Genomic DNA, 19,230 nt, shown 5'->3' with positions numbered 1-19,230 from the left:
AGATCCTTTGCAGGGTTTGTACCGCAGGATATCTGAAGTCAGTGTGATAAACCTTCATCTTTTATCTGCAATTTAGTGTATTCTAGTTACTGGAAAGATCATTTATCTCCTTTGCTCTTACCCTGTGGTGCTGGAGGCATATCCCTGAGGTCTACTGGCTGCCCATTGTCCAGTGCTTCCAGAACCAGGCTGAACTTCTACAACAAAAATGCAAAGCCAAAGGGTCTGTATGACATTGATCTCAACTTGGTTCACAGAATGGTGCTTCTGACCACAAAACTAGCACACACACAGTGGTACCTCGGATTACAAACTTAATTCGTTCTGGAGGTCTGTTCTTAACCCAAAACTGTTCTTAACCTGAGGCGTGCTTTCGCTAATGGGGCCTCCCACTGCCGCCATGCTGCAGCTGCACGATTTCCGTTCTCATCCCGGGGCAACGTTCACAACCCAAAGTACTACTTCCGGGTTAGCGGAGTTTGTAACCTGAAGTGTTTGTAACCCGAAGCGTTTGTAACCCAAGGTACCACTGTACAGCATCCCAGATACCCACTCTAATTGAAATTACTATTATTATTACAGTGGTACCTCAGGTTAAGAACTTAATTCGTTCCAGAGGTCCGTTCTTAACCTGAAACTGTTCTTAACCTGAAGCACCACTTTAGCTAATGGGGCCTCCCGCTGCCACCGCGTGATTTCTGTTCTCATCCTGAAACAAAGTTATTAACCCAAGGTACTATTTCTGGGTTAGCGGAGTCTGTAACCTGAAGCGTCTGTAACCTGAAGCTTCTGTAAAGCCACTCCCGACATAAGGGGGGGATTGCGGGCTCACACCCCACCTACAGCCGCGAGGGGCTGGCTGCGGCCCTGCGCGACTTGGGAATCCCGGGCTACATCATCCCCCGCGCCAGCCAACCTGAAGCGTCTGTAACACGAGGTACCACTGTATTAACATTTGTATGCCACCATTCATCCAAAGATCACAGGGTGGTTCACAACATAAAAATACAAAATAAGAACCCAAAACACATAATAGGAACAAGAACAAACCAACAACCTCCCTCCCACAAACACATTTAAAAAGACATAGATTGTTAACCAGCCAAAGGCCTGGTTATAGAGAAATGTAATGAGGGCGCCAGGCCAGCTTCCCCGAGGAGAGCACTCCACAAACAGGGAGCCAACACAGAAAAGGTCCATTCTCTGGACCTCCCATAGGAGAGGCATTCTCAAATTTCTAGCCATTGAACAACTTGCATTGAATCAGAGAACTTCTGTTTAGGATTCAAAAGTAAGAAGGGATGGGATGTGGATTCCAGATGTTAGCAAGATGCACTCCTGCGACCCTAAGTCCCCACTTTCCCTCTTTGATGGATGTATCCTTCATTCAGTCCCCAGCACATGCACAAATCACCTCATTCCCCTTCAATACTCTTGTATGCAGGTAGATACAGTTCTTTTAGATCTCTATCAGTATTTAACTTGCATAGATTTATTTATCTGGTCAAAGAATGTAGATTTTCCTAGTGCAATTCTGCTTTAGGTTTCCTGACACAAGAAAGCTAGAGAATTGTGACTTTCACTCTAAAAAGAAAGGAACAGGGAGCTGGTCTATATGTTACATTTACCATGGGATCAGTTAGTTCATGGTGATTTCCCCATTACACAGCCATATTACAAAGCAGAATTTACTCCATGAGTCAGGGCCATTATACTGAGTTGCCTCTTTTCCAATTCAGCTCCATGGTGACCCACTGGAAGAGGTTGGAAAACTCAATATGCCGTGGCTCCAACTCATATACGCCTGGGGCCGGAAGTTTGCCATGGGGATGCAAATCCCCACGGTGAAAGTAACATATACGTTTACGCACAGAAAAAGAAATATTCTAGAGAATTCTCAAGATCATCAGCACCAATTATGGTTTGCAGAAACCTGCTTTAGCTTGAAATAATGACGCCTCACCTTCCCAGTCCTCATGTACTCTTTTGCCTTCTCAAGATCGCCTTTCTGTTTAGCTTTGAGCGCTGCTAGTTTGTACTCCTTCTCTCTTGTCACAAGCAGTGCTCGTGTGCCAAGGTCTGGGGAATCTGAACAAGACAACAAAACATACAAACACCTACTATACAGCCAATAAAACATCTGCTATAAACACCATGAGGACCATCGTTCCTTAGGCACCTGGGCCCACCACCCATCCACCCTATGGAAGAAACAAGCAGAAAAGTGGCCCTTTTTTGTGCATATGCAGAATAGGGATGCTGCAGGGGTAAGGGCCACACTCAAACTACTTACTGTTTTCAGAAGTGCTACTTGTTCCCAGAACACCTGAATCTGCATCCGGGCTCTGGAGATCAGGTGTGCTCACAGATGGCTCCGGATTGCTAGGGTTCTGTAATTCATGGTCTGTAGTAGAGCCTTCATTTTCCTCCCCTTCAGGAACAGTTATTTCATCTTGGCTGCCTGAGTTTTTAGGCAAGTCATTCAAAGGCATGGCTTGTGGAGTTGTGACAGAGCTCTTCCCAGATGCTACAGGTGGTGGCATTTCTTCCTCATTCACTTTTTTCCCTTTCTTCACTGCAGCCAGCATGGTTTCCAATGCCTAGTAGTGGGTTGAGTAGCGATTTCAATTATCCAGCATAGATTAAATACTGATCCCCTATATGATCATTCCAATCAAGCTGTGTCTTTCATTTGTTGACCCATGTAGTCTCCCACCCAGGTGCTCAGCACGTCCAGATCAGTTTAGCTACGGCAAGATGATGGCCTCATGTACCTTCAGGCTATACCTGGGACCTCTTAGGTGGCTGGAATCTCACACTCTACAGCCTTCTTGGGAACTGCAGCATTTTGCAATGCTCCGAGATCAGTGAAACACTCCCAACCCCCAACCCCCACAAAATGATAAAACTCTGTCATATTCTGGGTTACAACTTCCATCAGTTCCAACCAGCATGGCCAGTGTCATGGATGATGGGAGCTGTAGTGCTATAAAGCTTTGCAATTCCTCTTCCACTGGACTGTGCAAAGACTCAACAACGCAACTCTAAACTATATGGGAAAATGCAGTACCCATGCATCAAAAGAGGAAGAGAAATTGTACCCATTTTGCTGAATTTCAAGTCTTAATGATAAATACAGTGGTGCCCCGCAAGACGAATGCCTTGCTAGACGAAAGAGTTTTCCGTTTTTTGAGGTGCTTCGCAAGACGAATTTCCCTATGGGCTTGCTTCGCAAGATGAAACGTTTTGCGAGTTCTTGCGAGTTTGTTTCCTTTTTCTTAAAGCCGCTAAGCCGTTAATAGCCGCTAAGCCGCTAATAGCCATGCTTCGCAAGACGAAAAAACCGCAAGACGAAGAGACTCGCAGAACGGATTAATTTCGTCTTGCGAGGCACCACTGTAAATGAACATTTCTGCTTTCTTCTGAAGCACAGGCACAGAAAATCAACACACAAAATAATGTCCATCCAACCAAGTGACTAGAAAACCCCAACTGCAACAAAAAATCCCTAATGTAGAAATGCTACACATTTCAATTAGTGACCTCTAGCTGAGAATCCTCACAGATCCTGTTGAATCTTCAACTCTACCAATAACTAAGCCTGCAAGACCAATATTTAGCTTTTTCCCTGCCTCCAGGTATTTATTGAATACAAGATTTCATCTAATTTCCCCTAAACATAAATACCCTGCCCACTGGAGCCAATAGCTTTTAAAATCAGTTCTATTTTGTGTGTTATATGGTAGCTATCTCTAATATCTAGAGTCTGTAAGAAAAGTTTCCATTCGAATGAACTCCTGTTTGGAAATGAGTGCTAGTGTATGAAACTGTAATGATTACAATTACAGTAACAGCAACAGCAACAAGTCTGGAGAAGATAAAATAACCTCAATTAAACTCCCACCTACTAAAGCAGTTAAAAAAAACAAAAAACCTCATCCAGATTACCGTCATACCATACTAAAGAAGCATTAATGAATGTTTAATTTAACCTAGGCAATTCTGTCTATACAAAGATTTTAGACAGAACAAGACTAGCACTCATTTAAGTGAAAAAAATTAATGCTCCGCCTCTGTTCTTTCCTGCATAGATCTTTACACTGAATTAATGGCTGATACTCATAGCCTGTTTTGAACAGCATTTTCCCCTCTCTGCTAAAAGGATGAGAATCTGTGGTCCCAACATACCTTCAGGCCCCGTTCATACCGTCGCACTTTGGAACTCTCGCCGGCTTCCTTTGCGTTGAGTATAGCTGCCTTATAGTTAACTATCCTTTCTTGTATTGTTTGTTGCAGTCCACTGGAAACAGCAGGCGCCATCTCAAAGAAGATAAAGGAAATTAGACCAAAAAGATGACAAGTATTCTGCTCACCAGAATTGAACTCTAAATCAGACATTCAAGTATCAGGGCCGGGAGAGAACCACATTCTCTGGAACATGCACACCTAGGAATCAAGGCATAAGAGGCCGAACCACCTCCCTTGAACAGATGAGTGTCTGTTCTTCTGCAAAAATTCCACAAGTCACCTCTCGGCTTTCTGCCAAAGCAGCAGCAGAGAAGTGGGTGGGTGGAACACCTCAGGAAATGTTCACAGCCACTGGGCATATTTAGTCGGAAGGTCTTCGTCATTTCAGACAGAGACTGACTGCAAAGTTATTTTAAAGTATTGAAAATGTTTTCTCTATTCTGCTGTGAGCTCTCTAACGGTTTTCTTCAACATGTTTGCTTACAAAGTTCTCTCCTTCCGCAGGGGGGATGGAAAAATCATCAGACAAACGCTACAAATTCAAGAGACTAGAAATGCCACTAGCACTTATTCACTTTACAAAAACACTCTGCCAAGAAGCTGCCAATGTTAAGTAAATATTGGCAGCACTGCTCATCAAACCTAACTCTAACAAGAACGGAACAAAGAAAACTCACAGAATGTGTTCAAAGGAAAGAGGCAACCAAACACAAGCCCTAAACACAACTCCAGCCAAGGAGAATGTCCTGAGGTGGTTTTGTTCAATCCTACACCGTCTATGTAGGAGGAGTGGGGAACCGGTGGCCCTCCAAATGTTGTTGAGCTTAAGGTTTCCATCATACCTGACCACAGACCATTCTGGTTGAGACTGATGGAAGTTGGGGGTTCAGCAACCTCTGGAGAGTCACAGGTTCTCCATCCCTTGTCTACAGCCTGACTGACTACGCTGTTAAAATCAGCTGTCTCCAGGAGCCCAGGTCACAGCCATTGTCTTTGCTCAGTTGCCTGCATCACATTCTCACTTTCAAGGTGCTAACCAACTTCCAAGTTCACTTTAAATGAAAGCTAAACACTTTGCTATATTCCCAGTACAGAAGGTAGGTTTTTTTAATAAAAAAAACCCCAAACCAAAACAAAATGCAGTGCAATTCATACCCTGAAGGGCTTGACCTTTACATTTCTTAAAATCCGGTTTTCTAGGCTCAAAGCAAAAGCTTTCATTTACCTGTGTTGGTAGATCGCTGGGCTCCTCTGCGGCTACAGAAGACTCTTCTATTGTTTCCGTCTCACATTCACCGCTTCCTCCTCCGTCTTCCTCTCCCAGGACTTCCTGCAACTCTGCCTAGAGCATGAAACAGTGCAATTGTTGCTAAAGAAGAGCTACTTCTATTTTGAGCACTGCATTAAAATGAACCACGGGGTACTTTCCACTGCTATCATTCAAAGGTGGGGCCCAGAAATCTCTTACTTAGAATCAAAGAGCATTCTTCTTATGCCAAACCAACTGCACTTTTTTCTTTACAAAAATTCACTGTTGTATGTGAATAAGGCTGCCTCATTTATGTTCCTCTGTGGCAGCTTTACATCAGAGATTAAAAGCTTCATGTAAAAGCTACATGCTGTCCAAGCGATGCACCACATTTTAGCTAATTTGAATTGGCAGCAAAATAATTCCAGTTAAACCTCGAATGTGTGTGTGGTTTAGGATGGGTAGAATTGTGCTGTGATTTGTAAACTTCCTGTATGCCTTTTAAGGGCCCCTTAGGCAACCAGGAACTTCCACGGTTCTGAAGAACATACATCTATGAAGAACTCTACAGCCTGTAAAGCAAACAAAGGCCACAATCTTGCATACAATTATGTCCCAGTGAAGTCCTATGGGACTTAACCAAGCACAATTGTATTTTATATTTCATAATGTTATTTAGATACTACTTGACTGTTAAAACAAAACAAAACCTCAAAGTGGTTTTTGTACACAATATTGTAGTAAAAGTTCTTATATACCAGCCTTTCTGATATGCCTGAATTCCAAATCTGGAAACTCCAAAAACCGCAGTTGTTGAGAGAAAACATTACTTTTCTAGAGGGCTTAATGATGTTCCAGTGAATATGACATCATATTCATTTGATTAAGATTTCCTCCTGCCTCTCCCAGCCTTGTATTAAAGAATATGGAAATGATTTTAATACAGTGCTGCCCCACAAGACGAATGCCTCGCAAGATGAAAAACCCGCTAGACGAAAAGGTTTTCCATTTCGGAGGTGCTTCGCAAGACGAATTTCCCTATGGGCTTGCTTCGCAAGATGAAAACGTCTTGCGAGTCTCGCCATTTCCCCCCCGCTTCCCCCCCTTTTTCAAAGCCGCTAAGCAGTTAATAGCCTTTTAACAGCTTAGCCGCTAAGCCTTTAATAGCCGCTAAGCCGCTAAATCGCTAATAGCGCTAATCCGCTTAGCCGCTAATGGGCTTGCTTCGCAAGACGAAAAACCGCTAGACGAAGAGAATCGCGGAACGGATTCTTTTCGTCTTGCGAGGCACCACTGTATAAGGATCATGTGTGGTAGGACACAATCACTTTAGGGGTGCAAAGCAGTTCTAAAAACAACTCCCAAGAAAAATACCATACTGGCCTGAATATAAGCCTCACTTTTTTTCCAAATGCTGATCATGTAAAGTTTAAGTGTGGCTTATCTTCGCGACCTTACAAAAATTGGCTTTTACAATATTGCTGCTGAAACAGACATATGGTAAAACGGAACGGGTGTGAATGCCTGCATAATTTTAAGGGAGTGGCTTATATTTGGGTATTTCTCCCCTCCCCCACCCATGAATTTTAAAGGTGTGGCTTATATTCGGGTGTGGCTTATATTCAGGCCAATACGGTAGTAAGTTTTCAGCCTGATTTCCCAGGATCCTTAAGAAACCTGTGTGAGTGGGTCTTGGTGCACATGAAGTTCACCAGTAGTACTGCCAGATGCTACTATCTCTTCAAACATTATGGAACAACTTCTAAATTTAATTCACCTGCAGCCCAGTTCAAACCTCAGGAATGTCACAATTTCTTTTCCAGACAAGTTTCTTCTTTCCCCTCTGGCAGCTACAAACAGACACCACTTCTGCTCCAGCCTGAGGACACAGAGCCAGTACCAAGCAGGAAAGGTGAAACCCCCACACCTGCCGTTGCTCTCTGGAAAATTCTGAGCTTTAATGGTTACAGCCAATTACTAGGAAGAACTGCTTGCACCTCGCTTTCAGTGTTCCAGACCCACAAGAATTTGGAGTGTTATCACATGCATTCTTTCCTATACGGGGACGATGCCTCTTTCTTTACACCAAGAAAAACAGCCTTGCAACGGAATCCCATATATACCAAAAGTTCGGTATCTTCTTCCAGACCTTCGTCATCATCTTCATCCAAGTCCTTCATGCACTCAGCGGCCATCTTTTCAATATGATCCATAGGCAGGGGAGCTGGAGAACACAATTAACAAGGAGATCCTAAGGGAGGAACCCTAAGGTTCAGATAAACAATTACTGTGACCCTAACATTGTGGCAGGTTTTTAAAAGACTCTTCTTCATCTTGGCCACTTTGTTGGCTTTAGCCAGTAAAAAATTAAAAGACATTAAGTAGTTATACCTAAACTTTCTATCACGTTGCTTTCCTTCTTTATGTAGGGATCATGAAACCAGTGACTGTGGGTATCAAGTTTGTGGACTTCATGTTGTTGTTTATTTTGTTTCAGGGTGCAAGGAGAGATATTGCTTCCCCCCACCCACAACTGCAGATACTTACTTACATGGAGGGGCTTTTCTGAAGGGGTGTGTGTGAGTGTGTGTGTAAGTGAAACATGGTCATTCGAGGAATGTTAACTGTTGTTATTACATAACAATAAAATGGTTGAATGTGAGTACATAATCAATATTGTATGATGTGGTGAGGAAGAATGGCTGTGCTCTCTTAAATTGTCTGTTAAACTATGTGCGCCGTGGCAGGCAAGTTGTGACTGGCACCCAAAACACTCTTCCAAAATTCAAAAGGTGACCACTGGTCCAAAAAGGTTGGCGACCCCTGTTCTCTACCAATCCTAAGCTATTATAGGAAACAAAGTCTCAACAGTCAATTTAGGCCAACCCTGGCCAACAAAAACACATCATCAGCAAACCAGGTCTAAACCTCCCCCCAAAACCAAGAGTCTTTGAAAATGAAAGTAAACTTGGCATCAATCTTGCTATTGGATGGGAGGGGAGGAGGAAGGGGGAGGCGGGGTGTACAGGCCTGACAGGAGGCTCGCTTATGTAGCAGTAAAACCTGTGATCTCTGGTTTGTGCATAACATTAGGTCAGGGTGAAAGAGAAACGAAATGCTGTGAGAAGCAAAGCAGAGTGTGCAATGGACGTATTCTAGGTTGTGCTAAACCATGGGTTAGCGTTCTGTATGAACCAGCCTATTGTGTAACACAGTGATCTTTCAAAGTTTTCATCCAGAAGTACAAAGATACATGGCCACACAATGTCATTTTGACTTAGACCTAATCTTCCAAGCAGAATTCCAAGCAATACAGGATCTCTGTATTGCATGCAACAATGTCAAAATGCAACTTGTGGAAGACTACATCTACGCTACGCTTGTGGTACCTTGCCTAAGGAATTTGTTTGTCTTTCTCAACTCCATCTTCTGCCCTCATTATACCACCTGCAGGACGGGATGGTGGAGTAATTATACACAGGTTGTTGTTGTTGCTTTTTAAAAGCGATCATCATTTATGAAGCACTTTTGATGTGAAAAGTGCACTACAGGTCAGGCCTTTTTTGTCTCCACCAGAAGCCTGGGACACAGTGACCTTATGGTCCTTCTACAAATGCAGGAAAGCAAGAAACTAACAATACCTTTGGCTGAGCAGGGATATAAAACCTGGTCCTCAGCAATCTATTTTCTAGCCCAATGACTCTGCTGAATGATCACTATTAAATCATTTCAGTGTCAGTCCACTCCTCTTCTGTTATCTTTTAAACTCTCAGCCATGAGTCTTAAAGCTTGTATATACAGCTCATCCCCTCCCATTTTTGTATCATCATCTCCTTCATCATGCTCAGCCATCTGCCCAATTTTCCTTCTCAACTGCTCTATTTGACTCCAATTGCTCACTTCACTGTTTGTTACTATAGCTTCCACACCAATTTCAGCCTGTCTCATTCTGCATCACTACAGAAGTATAAAATTAAAACAGCAAGAAAGGCAAGCAAGCAGATATACAAGTCCAACATCATATGCATGCATGCATATATATATATATATATATATATATATTTGAATTATTGTTTAACAATGAGTGGTCTTTGTTTTAATAGTGGCTGGTTAGTCTTTACTCCCTTCTTAGCCTTTTTCACATGATAAGGCTGGTTTACCTTTGTTTTTAAAAGCTGAATTTGTTTGTACTGTTCTATGTTTGTTTATATTATTCTATGCTTAAGCTTTACTTCTGTTTTACACTTAGCAGTTACATGTCATCCAAAGAACTTGTATTACTAGACACCTAGGCAAAAGTAAGTAAATAAATAAGAACATCTGATTGTACTGTCACAATAACATGTAATGACATATGCATCATAATTCTTCAGGTTACCAATATCCACCATGTCTGAACAAAAGTAGCTTTATTTTCTCATTCTGATTGGCTCCCTACAGGCCCAGTTACAAAAGTAGGCTGCAATCCCCTCCCTGGAATGAAGAACTCAAAGGGGTTTACTTTTCAGCAGACAGGTATACCAAAGGTGGGAAAATTAAGGTCCAGGGGTCAAATACAGCCCTCAGGACTCTCCTCAGGCTACACCCTTTACTGACCCTCCTCAAGGGCTTTTCATTGGCTGGAATGCATCCTTGAACTGTGATAACGCCTCTTGTTTACCTGGAAGGGGGGGATTGGGAGCAGGGCAGGTAGAAACCTCTGTCTTTTGCATGGATGAATGTACTCTATAAAGTTCAGCGTTACACCTGTTGCTCCATTCATTTTTGCCTCTGGTTCCACCCACCACCCTCGAAGACTGCCTATGAGGAAATGTAGCTTACAGGCTGCAAAAGGTTCCCCATCCCTGATATGCAGGATTGTACGGTACTGCGAAAAAATTCCATCTTGTGTATGGGCTCTTAATTATCAGTTGCATCGCAAAGGCAAAAAGTACAAATGCAACCTCTAATTACCTTAAACAATTCAAAGTTTCCAGTGCACATGCTTACTTTTTCCTTTGGGTTTTGTTTTCCCAGCAGGCAAGTTCTCTCCAGTGATAGCAGCTAGTTCTGCTTCTAGGTCCCCGTCATCCTCCAGATCTAGCATCATCTCTTCAGGATTGAACTCTACGAAAAGTCCCAGCTGATGCCAAAAGAGAAACCAGCTCAGTGAGGAGGCTTAAGACAACTGCCATATAATCTCCATGTCACTTACAATGGTCATTCATCAGAAAGACCAGCACAGGCGTTGTTTGCTCTGAACCAAGGCTTTGTTAACTTCTCTGCCCTGGCCTCAGCCCTAGATTATAAAAATGAAGATCACCTGCCTAGAGATTTGTTAAGATTTCCAGATCACATGAGCTCTACACTGATGCTGTCATGCTGACAAACTGAAGCTACCAAATTCAAGTTTGAAGAAAAAGCTTAAATTATGTGCCAAGATTACGTTTACAATATTATGCAAAATTAGGTAGACTTTATGTTTTTCCCCAACTCAAAAATATATATGCATTTTAAACCTTGATTTTAAACATAAACACAACTGACATTACTGGAGTTAAGAGTTAAAACATAGGATTGATATTACAGCCAAAACATAGATGTAAACAGACAAACAATATTATACACAGATTTTAATAAGAAGCTTTGAAAATAAATATATGTAAACCTTTGTATTCATTGTCCATTACATTTATTACACTTTAATTTTGCTCTGAGGAGCTTAGGGTGGTGTACATAATTTCATAATTTCACTTTCAACATTTAGCCTCACAAAAACCCTGGGAATCAGGTTAGGCTGAGATATAGTGATTTGCCCAAAAAGCTTCATGGCTGAGGGGTAGTTTGAATCTGGTCCAACACTCTGATTAGAACTGGCTCTCAGTTGCAATGCTTTTTTCTTGGTAGGATTGGATTTTTGGTTGTTGTTAAGTATGAATCTGTTCGGAAAAGAACAATGTACCAATAAGGAAAGTCATACGTGATAGGAAATTGTATTTTTTGGTTGTGGGAGAAGGGAGAAGACACTGGTGTCTATCACACACTTTACCTTAATTTGAAATATAGATCTCTCCATAACAGAAAGGGCTAGAAATATAGTTTAAAAATCCAAACATGTTGGAGTCTCAGAATTCTGCACCAGCTTTCAGATTCCACTGAACTTCATGTGTCTTAAGACCCCTTCAGGGCATCACATTCCAGGAAACTGACTACTTGTAGGGGTGCACTAGCTCCTCAACAACCCTGTTTTTGTCACCTTCCAACTTGTAGACTGTGACTATCTAAGGTGGGGAGCCTCTCAGATCCATGAAGTGCCACCTATTTTGGAAACACCAACACAAAAAGAGGCTCCCCACTGCAGACTGTCACCTTCCATGAAATGGAAAGAGACAAAATCGGGGAGAGAGATAGAGCACCCATCCATGCTGCCCCCTCTCACTTGGTAACTTGTGGAATGCAATGCCTGAAGATGGCTTAGGTGTGCCATTGATGTGTAAGTTACCAGGCTTACCTGAGCGTACCAAATTGCCACTTTCATTCTAACATCAGAAAACTGGCAAACTGAAACTTCTGCAAGTTCACAAGGTACTATCCATCATCTGTTGTACCCAGGGAAACTTAAGTCTTTTATAGAAATCTAAACAACATACAAGTTGTCACAGATAAATTTCTGCATGCCCAGTTTTGTTCTAAAACATAAAAACATAGGTACTTGATTTTATAATCCTTTGCCTGACACAAATCTAGTAGCCTAAAAGCACTACAAAAAAAATGGATGGGATCCAACTAATGAGTCCCATCAGCATAAGCTTGTGCAATAAGTCTCCCATCTCCCCTCCCCAAATTGACTGGGATGGGGTTGGAGAACCTCTAAAACAGCACACAGGGTGTGGAAGCGAGCCAAATGCTTGAGCTGATGGAACAACTGGAAAATCATGTCACTGAATTCCTCCCAATAACGCATAACGCAAGGGCAATAGAGAGAAATAATATTTATGATGAATAGATGCTTTTGATCCACCGCTCGGGTGCCAAAGCAACCCCAAATGAACACAATTGTAAGTTTTGAGTTGCCTGTATGGAGCAATAGAAAATGTAGTAACTCTTTTGGACACCCCCTGCCCCCCCCCGGCTATCTGAGGCCCAACGTGTCTTTATTTATCTACTGGACAAAATGAATATACCACTTGATTGCAAGAAAAGCTCTAAGAAGTTTACAAAAACATAAAACACTAAAATTCTCACACACAAAAATGTATGTTTTAAAATCTGAAAGCTGATGGGTTAAAACTCATAGCAGCTAAAAATTGAGAAAACACATATAACTTCTACATGTGCAGACAGGCATCTCTGGACAAAAATGTTTAAAGCAGGCGGTGAAAAGAATACAGGGAAGGCACTTGTGTGGCGTCAACAGGCAATAAGTTCCAAAGTGTAGCTACTGACGCACTAAAATATCTATTTGTTATGTGGCCCCTGTAACAGTGCCCGTTAATAATCCTAGCTCAGTGGCTTTCAGATCCCTGGGTTTGCTCTGACGTTCATCAGTAATGCAACACAAGCTCCTGTGAAAAACAGTTTTCCCACCACTATCTACCTTTGCTTGCAATAGTCAGGCATGGGGAATGCTGCACACACTCTCAAACAGTAAGGCCCTGCTGATCTGGCAAGTTCCATGAGTGAATTGAGGGTGTGCTTTCCTTTATTCTAACACAGAACCCACGAAAACTGAAAAAACAAGATCTGTTTCCTTGATTTGATGCTGCCGTGTCATAGCGCTCCCATTTAGCTTGTGAAAGCTAACAAAAACACATACCACAGTGGTTTACAACCAAACAAAAAGTTGGTTGTTGCCCGTTTCCTACCTGTCAACATAAGGAGGAAGTTGCATTCAAGATTATTATTCTTTTAAAAATCATCTAGTACCAAGCCATCTTGCAAACAGATTCTCTGAAGGTTTGCTCTGACTTACTCTGGAAAACACAGATGAGTATATCCCTATTTGGGTGCTGACCCACATCACATAAGGAGGGAGAAGAGGAACACACTCACTGGCCTTGTCCAAATCATTACATCCTCACTTCCCGGCTTCACTGCTGTGCATGCATTGAAGTAGATAAGTCTGTAGGGCCAGTATGGTGTAGTGGTTAAGGCACTGGACCAGGACCTGGGAGACCAGAGTTCAATTCCCTGCTCAGCCATGAAACTCAATGGGTGAATGTGGGCCAGTTGCAGTATCTCAGCATAACCTACCTCACAGGATTGTTGTGCAGATAACATAGGAAGGAAGAGAAGCATGTATGCCACCTTGAGCTCCTTGGAGGAAATGTGGGATATAAAAATATAACAATAAAAATAAATCCTGAAGCAGGTAGCCTGCTCTATTCATACAAGCTCCCAATGCAATTTCCAGTCGTGACAGTGCACAATTCTAAATCGTTGGTTTGATGGTTCACTTTTGGCACTTCTACCCTGCAGCACTGCTTCCCTCTTGTTTTCTAATCAGTGTTTTGAAACCCTTTGACTTGTGAAGGGTTCAGATCTTGCAACTGGCTTGGAAATGTGACACTTCCTTTCATAAGGATCACATTCTAGAGAAACAAGACCTGTTCTCTCTTCCGTAAGGCTAGGCTGGCTAGCAAGTTTGGAAGGTTTTGCTTTCCTTCTGCAGCATGCAATGTCTCCTACTTGCACGGATGAGTTTGTTCAGCTAGCACTTTTCTAAACCATACGTGTTCTTTGATCATGGCACATAGTGTCCTAAGTGCATAAGCCAATCTGTGGGAAACTGGCAGGTCCTGTTTCATAGAGGTTGCCCTGGGCAGCATTGTGGCACCTCTCAGCTCTTGATTCCATATGTATTTGCTTTTAAGTACTAACTACTTTTGCCCTCTTCATTTATTATATGAACACTCAGACCTAAGTTACCTGTTAGGCCTGTGTGATATATTGCCCAGGAGCAAACTGTGATGTCAGCTTCACTCAGTGGTATATTGGTGGTGAAACTACCACCGGTCCTGAGTCCCTCTGCTAGCAGCGTCCGCTAGAGTTCCTTCCTCCAGTGGCGCTGCTAGCAGAGGTACTCAAGAGCGGTGGCGATTTCACCAGCGACATATCGCTGAGTGAACCCGCCACTGCATTCTGCGAGGTGCCGATACGGCTTGTTCCTCCCTTTGTATCTTTAAACTGCTTGACTGAGGAGTGTGCAGTTGCCCTTACCTCATCTGAGCAGTTTAAGGAGCCCCCAGCCTGGTGCTGGCTCCTGTGAGCCGGCGGTGGGGTAGGGGCTCCATGAAACCACTTAGCTGAGGGGAGTGCAGTTGCTGCTGATATCGCACAGCTCTATTACCTGTAACATGCAACAGCAACACTTATTTAGCTTGTGGAGGCAATTGCCTGGCACTACCAGCAAGACTTATGACAACAGAGAAGGAAACCAAGTTTGTTCAGTAGGTGTCAAGCATTCCAACTTTCTGTTTGCTTCTCTCAAAGGGCTGCTGCTTGCTCCTTAAACTACCCTGCCTCTTAATGTTTCCCCAGCATCCAAGAGCTGGCAGGAAATTCTGATGGGAACTTAAAAGGCTAATCAGACAATGACTCATCAGGTCACAAGGCACAGACTTCAAGGATAAAGCACCTAGCAGAGGTACAGTTTTTCATAAGAAGTATTGGCTGGACATCTGTCAGATCTGGTTTAATTCTAAGGAAGCCTACCATTGCAAAGTACAGGATAGATGAGATACTTGTATAATTCAAGTCTTTCTGGAGCAAAATCTGCAAGTGAATTCCTGATGCAACTCAAATATGGGTAATCAAAGGCACTGCTTCTCTGTTCTTACAGATACAAAAGTACAATACACTCCAAAGAATATTTGAATCGTAGTAACATAACAACTTGTGCTAAGCAAATGGACTTAAAGTTTAAACTGTTCTAACAAGTACATACAGAATTGGGAGAAGACATGTATGTATATATATATATACCTGTTTTGCAGCAGCAGCTGCCTGACCTTTCACCTGGGGGCTTTTCTTGGGTCTTCTGCCAAGCATCTTGGCTTATGGTTTTGCTGAGTCCACAAAAGTTACCTACAGACAATAATACCCAAACATAACAGACAAGAACAGGATTCTCAATTAGAACATGGAAACTACCTTGACTGGAAACAAGGTCAAAAAGATACAAGCTTGGGATTCAGGTAACTTGCCACTGTGGATTTCTACATGTCAATCCCATTATATTTTACAAAATGTATGGAAAAAAACTTTAATTAAAAAAAATGATACCAGCTTGTTGCTGTCATCTGCTAGCTATTATTCTAGCAGGCAGTTTGTCATTCTCTCTCCCCCCCCCCCCCCACTTTCCTATAGCCAATATATGAGTGGAAAAGCTGGTCACTTTGGCTTCTAGAAGATCTTTATTGCCTGAGCTTCCCTACCCCAAAATAGATGGAAACAAGTCACTGCTACCATTTAGATTATGGCCACCCAACAGTTAATAAAATAAAATAATGAAGGGCATCCTTAATCTCAACATTGTCTACAAACCATATCCACTGAGCAGGAAGTCCTACAGTGGTACCTTGCTTTATGAACTTCATCCGTTCCAGAAGTCCGTTCTTAAACCGAAACTGTTCTTAAATTGAGGCGCGCTTTCCCTAATGAGGCTTCCCACCACTGGTGCCCTTCCACCGTTTGGATTCCGTTCTTAGACAGAAGTAAAGTTCGCAAACCGGGATACTACTTCCAGTTTTGCGGAGTTCTTAAACCAGACTGTTCTTAAACCGAGGTACCACTGTATTCCCAGATTTGGGGGAGGGGGTGGCAAGGAAAGAAGTGGGATTATAGCTCAATATTAGCAGAGTACATTTTTTGGCATACATTTAGTACTGAGGTTCAATAATTCACTAATTCAAACCAGTAACATTTTACTTCAAAATAAGAAACTTCCTCCGCAATGAGGGGATTAGTAAAAAGGAAGTTGAAAGGCAAAGTGAAGAGGGTCAAATCTCTTTAGACTGCTTTAGGTTGTTCAAAACCACCAAAACAGAAGCTCATTCAGAATGCATACCTCAGGATGCTGAGGTGTGCAGAGTCAAGGGAGCCATTAAGGCAAGAAGGCTTCCTTTAGAAAATGGAACTCTTGTCCAAGAGAAGAACAAAAAGAAACACACACCTTGGGAAAAGAATTTCAAGTGGAAAGCAATGCATGCAAAAAGGAATGGAAGGAGCACATTGCTAAAAACAAAGACTAACTACGAGAAAAACATTGAAATGCATTAGTAGCAGGAGACTGGTTTGTTGTTGTTGTTTATTATTATTATTATTATTATTATTATTATTATTATTATTATTATTATTAATATCCTGGCTCCCTCCCCCCCCCCCCGGACACGACTCAAGGCAGCTAAGGAAACAGCTTGACCTTTGTATGACAAAGGAGTCAAAGGTGTACTAAAGGAGGAAAATGAATAGTTTTCCTAGAAAGCGGAGCCCCCCAAGGATCAGTATTGGATTCTGTGCTTTTTAACTTCTTCATTAGTGATCCAGAGGAAGGTATGAACAGTGAGGTAGCCAAGTTTGCTGATGATACCAAATTGTTCAAGGCTGTTAAAATTAGAAAGGATTGCAAGGAGCTCCAAAAGGATTTTTCCACATTGAGTATTTAGGCAGTAGAGTGGCAAATGCAAATCAATGTAAGCAACTGTAAAGTGAAGCACATTGGGACAAAAGAATCCTAATTTTACATATTTGTTAATGGAGTCTGAACTGGTGGTGACTGACCAGGAATGAGAGCCTGGGGTCATAGTGGGTAGCTCAACCCAGTGTGCAATATCTGTGAAAAATGTTAACTCCATGTTAGGGATCAATAGAAAAGGAAAATAAAAGTATGCCATTATACAAATCTATGGTGACATACACTTGGAATACTAAGTACAATTCTAATCACCTCATCTCTAAAACGAATATTGTAGAGCTGGAACAGATTCAGAAAAAGATAGCCAAAATTATCAAGAGACTGGAGGAAGAAAGGTTACAACATTTAGGGCATATTAGTTTAGAAAAAAAGGAGAGTAAACTGGGATGTGATAGAGGTGCTTAAGTTTATGAATGTTGTGAAGAAAGGGGATAAGGAAGTGCCCCCCAATAAATAATATTAGAACCCTAGGGACATCCAATGAAGTTGAATGTTGGAAGATTAAGCACAGACCAAAATAAGCACTTCTTCACATAACACAGTTAAAACTATAGAATTCACTCCCACAAGATGTAATGATGGCCACAAACTTTGACGGCTTTGAAAGAGAATTAGGCAAATCCATGAATATGAGTGGCTACCAGCCACAATGGCTATGTTCTACCTGTACTGTTGGAGGCAGTATATCTCTGAATACCAGTTGCTAGGAATCTCAAGGAGAGAGAGCTGTTACACTGAGACCCTGCTTGCAAACTTCCCACGGACATCTGGCTGGCCACTGCGAGAACAGGATGCTGGACTAGATGGGTCTTTGGTCTGATCCAACAGGGCTCCCTATCCCAACATCTCCAGTTAAGGAATCTCAGGGATGTGACCCAGCGCAAAGATCGACTCAGATGTGTATGTGTGCCTTGATATTTACACTCTGAGATAGAGCAGATCCTCCTACAAAACTCCTGAGGCATGCCCTTTATTCCTAATTTCACATGCCTCACATGAGCTCTTGCATTCAAAACCAGTTCCAAGACTAATCTTGGCTCAAATTAAACTCTGCAGCTCAAGCAAAGGCGAGGGCCAGCGATATCCTCCTGCAAAGTTACTATTCCTTTGAGGCACCAATTGGGCTCAGCTGTGTTGACATGGCCCCTTCCCCGCTCCAGGACCATTAACTCCAAAGGACACCTTAATCGCCAGCGACTACATAAATGGCTTGCGTGTATGAAGCGACCACCACAGATGCCCCCCGCCGCTACAACCAGCTGACATCAAATGCAGGACGCTTCCACAAAGGCTGCTCAGGCGTTCAGTTACGAGTCGAATGGCGTGCCTGCATGTGTGAATGGACACCGCGCTGAGTCAAACAGAAAACTAGGCTCTTCAGCTCGCCAATGATCACCACACACACACAAAACACATACACACACCCCTGTTTTCTAAGGGCTCAACCGCGCCAGAGAAGGCTAGGAAGAGGGAGGAGCTGGGTTATGCTCTGAGGCTCAGGTAGCAACAACCCTTTTCCACCGAGGAGGAGGAGGAACCACGGCAGCTGCCTCCCTACTCAGCCCTATCGCGGTGGGGACAGGGCTGCCCTACTATCCCTCCGGCCGAGACGGGCGGCGCCCGAAGGCACGAGCTCACCTCCTGCCGCAGCCGACGGGCTCCAGCGCAGCCGACAGGAAGCCGCGGACCCAGAGAGGAGAGAACTTTCCCCGCCTACTCCGACTCTGCTAGGGGCTGCACCAAGAGGCCCAGCAACGCGCAGGCGCGGAGGTTTATTTATTTATAAAAAGGGAGAGGCTAAAAGGGGTGGAGCTATGAGGCGGAAGGAGAGCCAGAGCGCGCGCGCGGGATACCGATGGCCGAGAGCGCAAGCGAACACGCTGCAATCCAAATACACCTGTATTTTAAAAATATATATTATACCACTGGTTCTGCCTTCACCCTACATAACTGGCTGGTTTTTGCACCTGTGTTTTCTTTTCCCACCAGAAAATGCAAATAGGGATGTTTCTCTTGAACCTGCGGTCCCTCAAGTAAGAATCTAGTTTATTATAGGCAT

The 19,230-nt window shown here is 42.9% G+C and overlaps 1 protein-coding gene across 4 annotated transcripts in view; it reads right to left on the bottom strand.

The window, feature by feature from the left end:
* Positions 1 to 18,948, bottom strand: part of CC2D1B (coiled-coil and C2 domain containing 1B) — a 37,798-nt gene extending 18,850 nt beyond the window's left edge. The window contains exons 1-9 of one of the 4 annotated variants that reach the window (XM_028733487.2): positions 18,810 to 18,937; positions 15,461 to 15,562; positions 10,487 to 10,619; positions 7,621 to 7,721; positions 5,474 to 5,590; positions 4,189 to 4,320; positions 2,294 to 2,600; positions 1,964 to 2,088; positions 122 to 197 (exon numbers count right to left, since the gene is read on the bottom strand). In XM_028733487.2, the coding sequence (XP_028589320.2) occupies positions 122 to 197; positions 1,964 to 2,088; positions 2,294 to 2,600; positions 4,189 to 4,320; positions 5,474 to 5,590; positions 7,621 to 7,721; positions 10,487 to 10,619; positions 15,461 to 15,526 (1,057 nt within the window). In that variant the 5' untranslated portion in view covers positions 15,527 to 15,562; positions 18,810 to 18,937. The other 3 variants (XM_028733488.2, XM_077928739.1, XM_077928740.1) reach the window with 3 other exon arrangements.
* Positions 18,949 to 19,230: the final 282 nt, after the last annotated feature.

This window comes from Podarcis muralis, chromosome 5, assembly GCF_964188315.1.
Source record: "Podarcis muralis chromosome 5, rPodMur119.hap1.1, whole genome shotgun sequence".
NCBI lineage: Eukaryota > Metazoa > Chordata > Lepidosauria > Squamata > Lacertidae > Podarcis > Podarcis muralis.
This window is presented reverse-complemented; position numbering and strand designations above follow the sequence as displayed.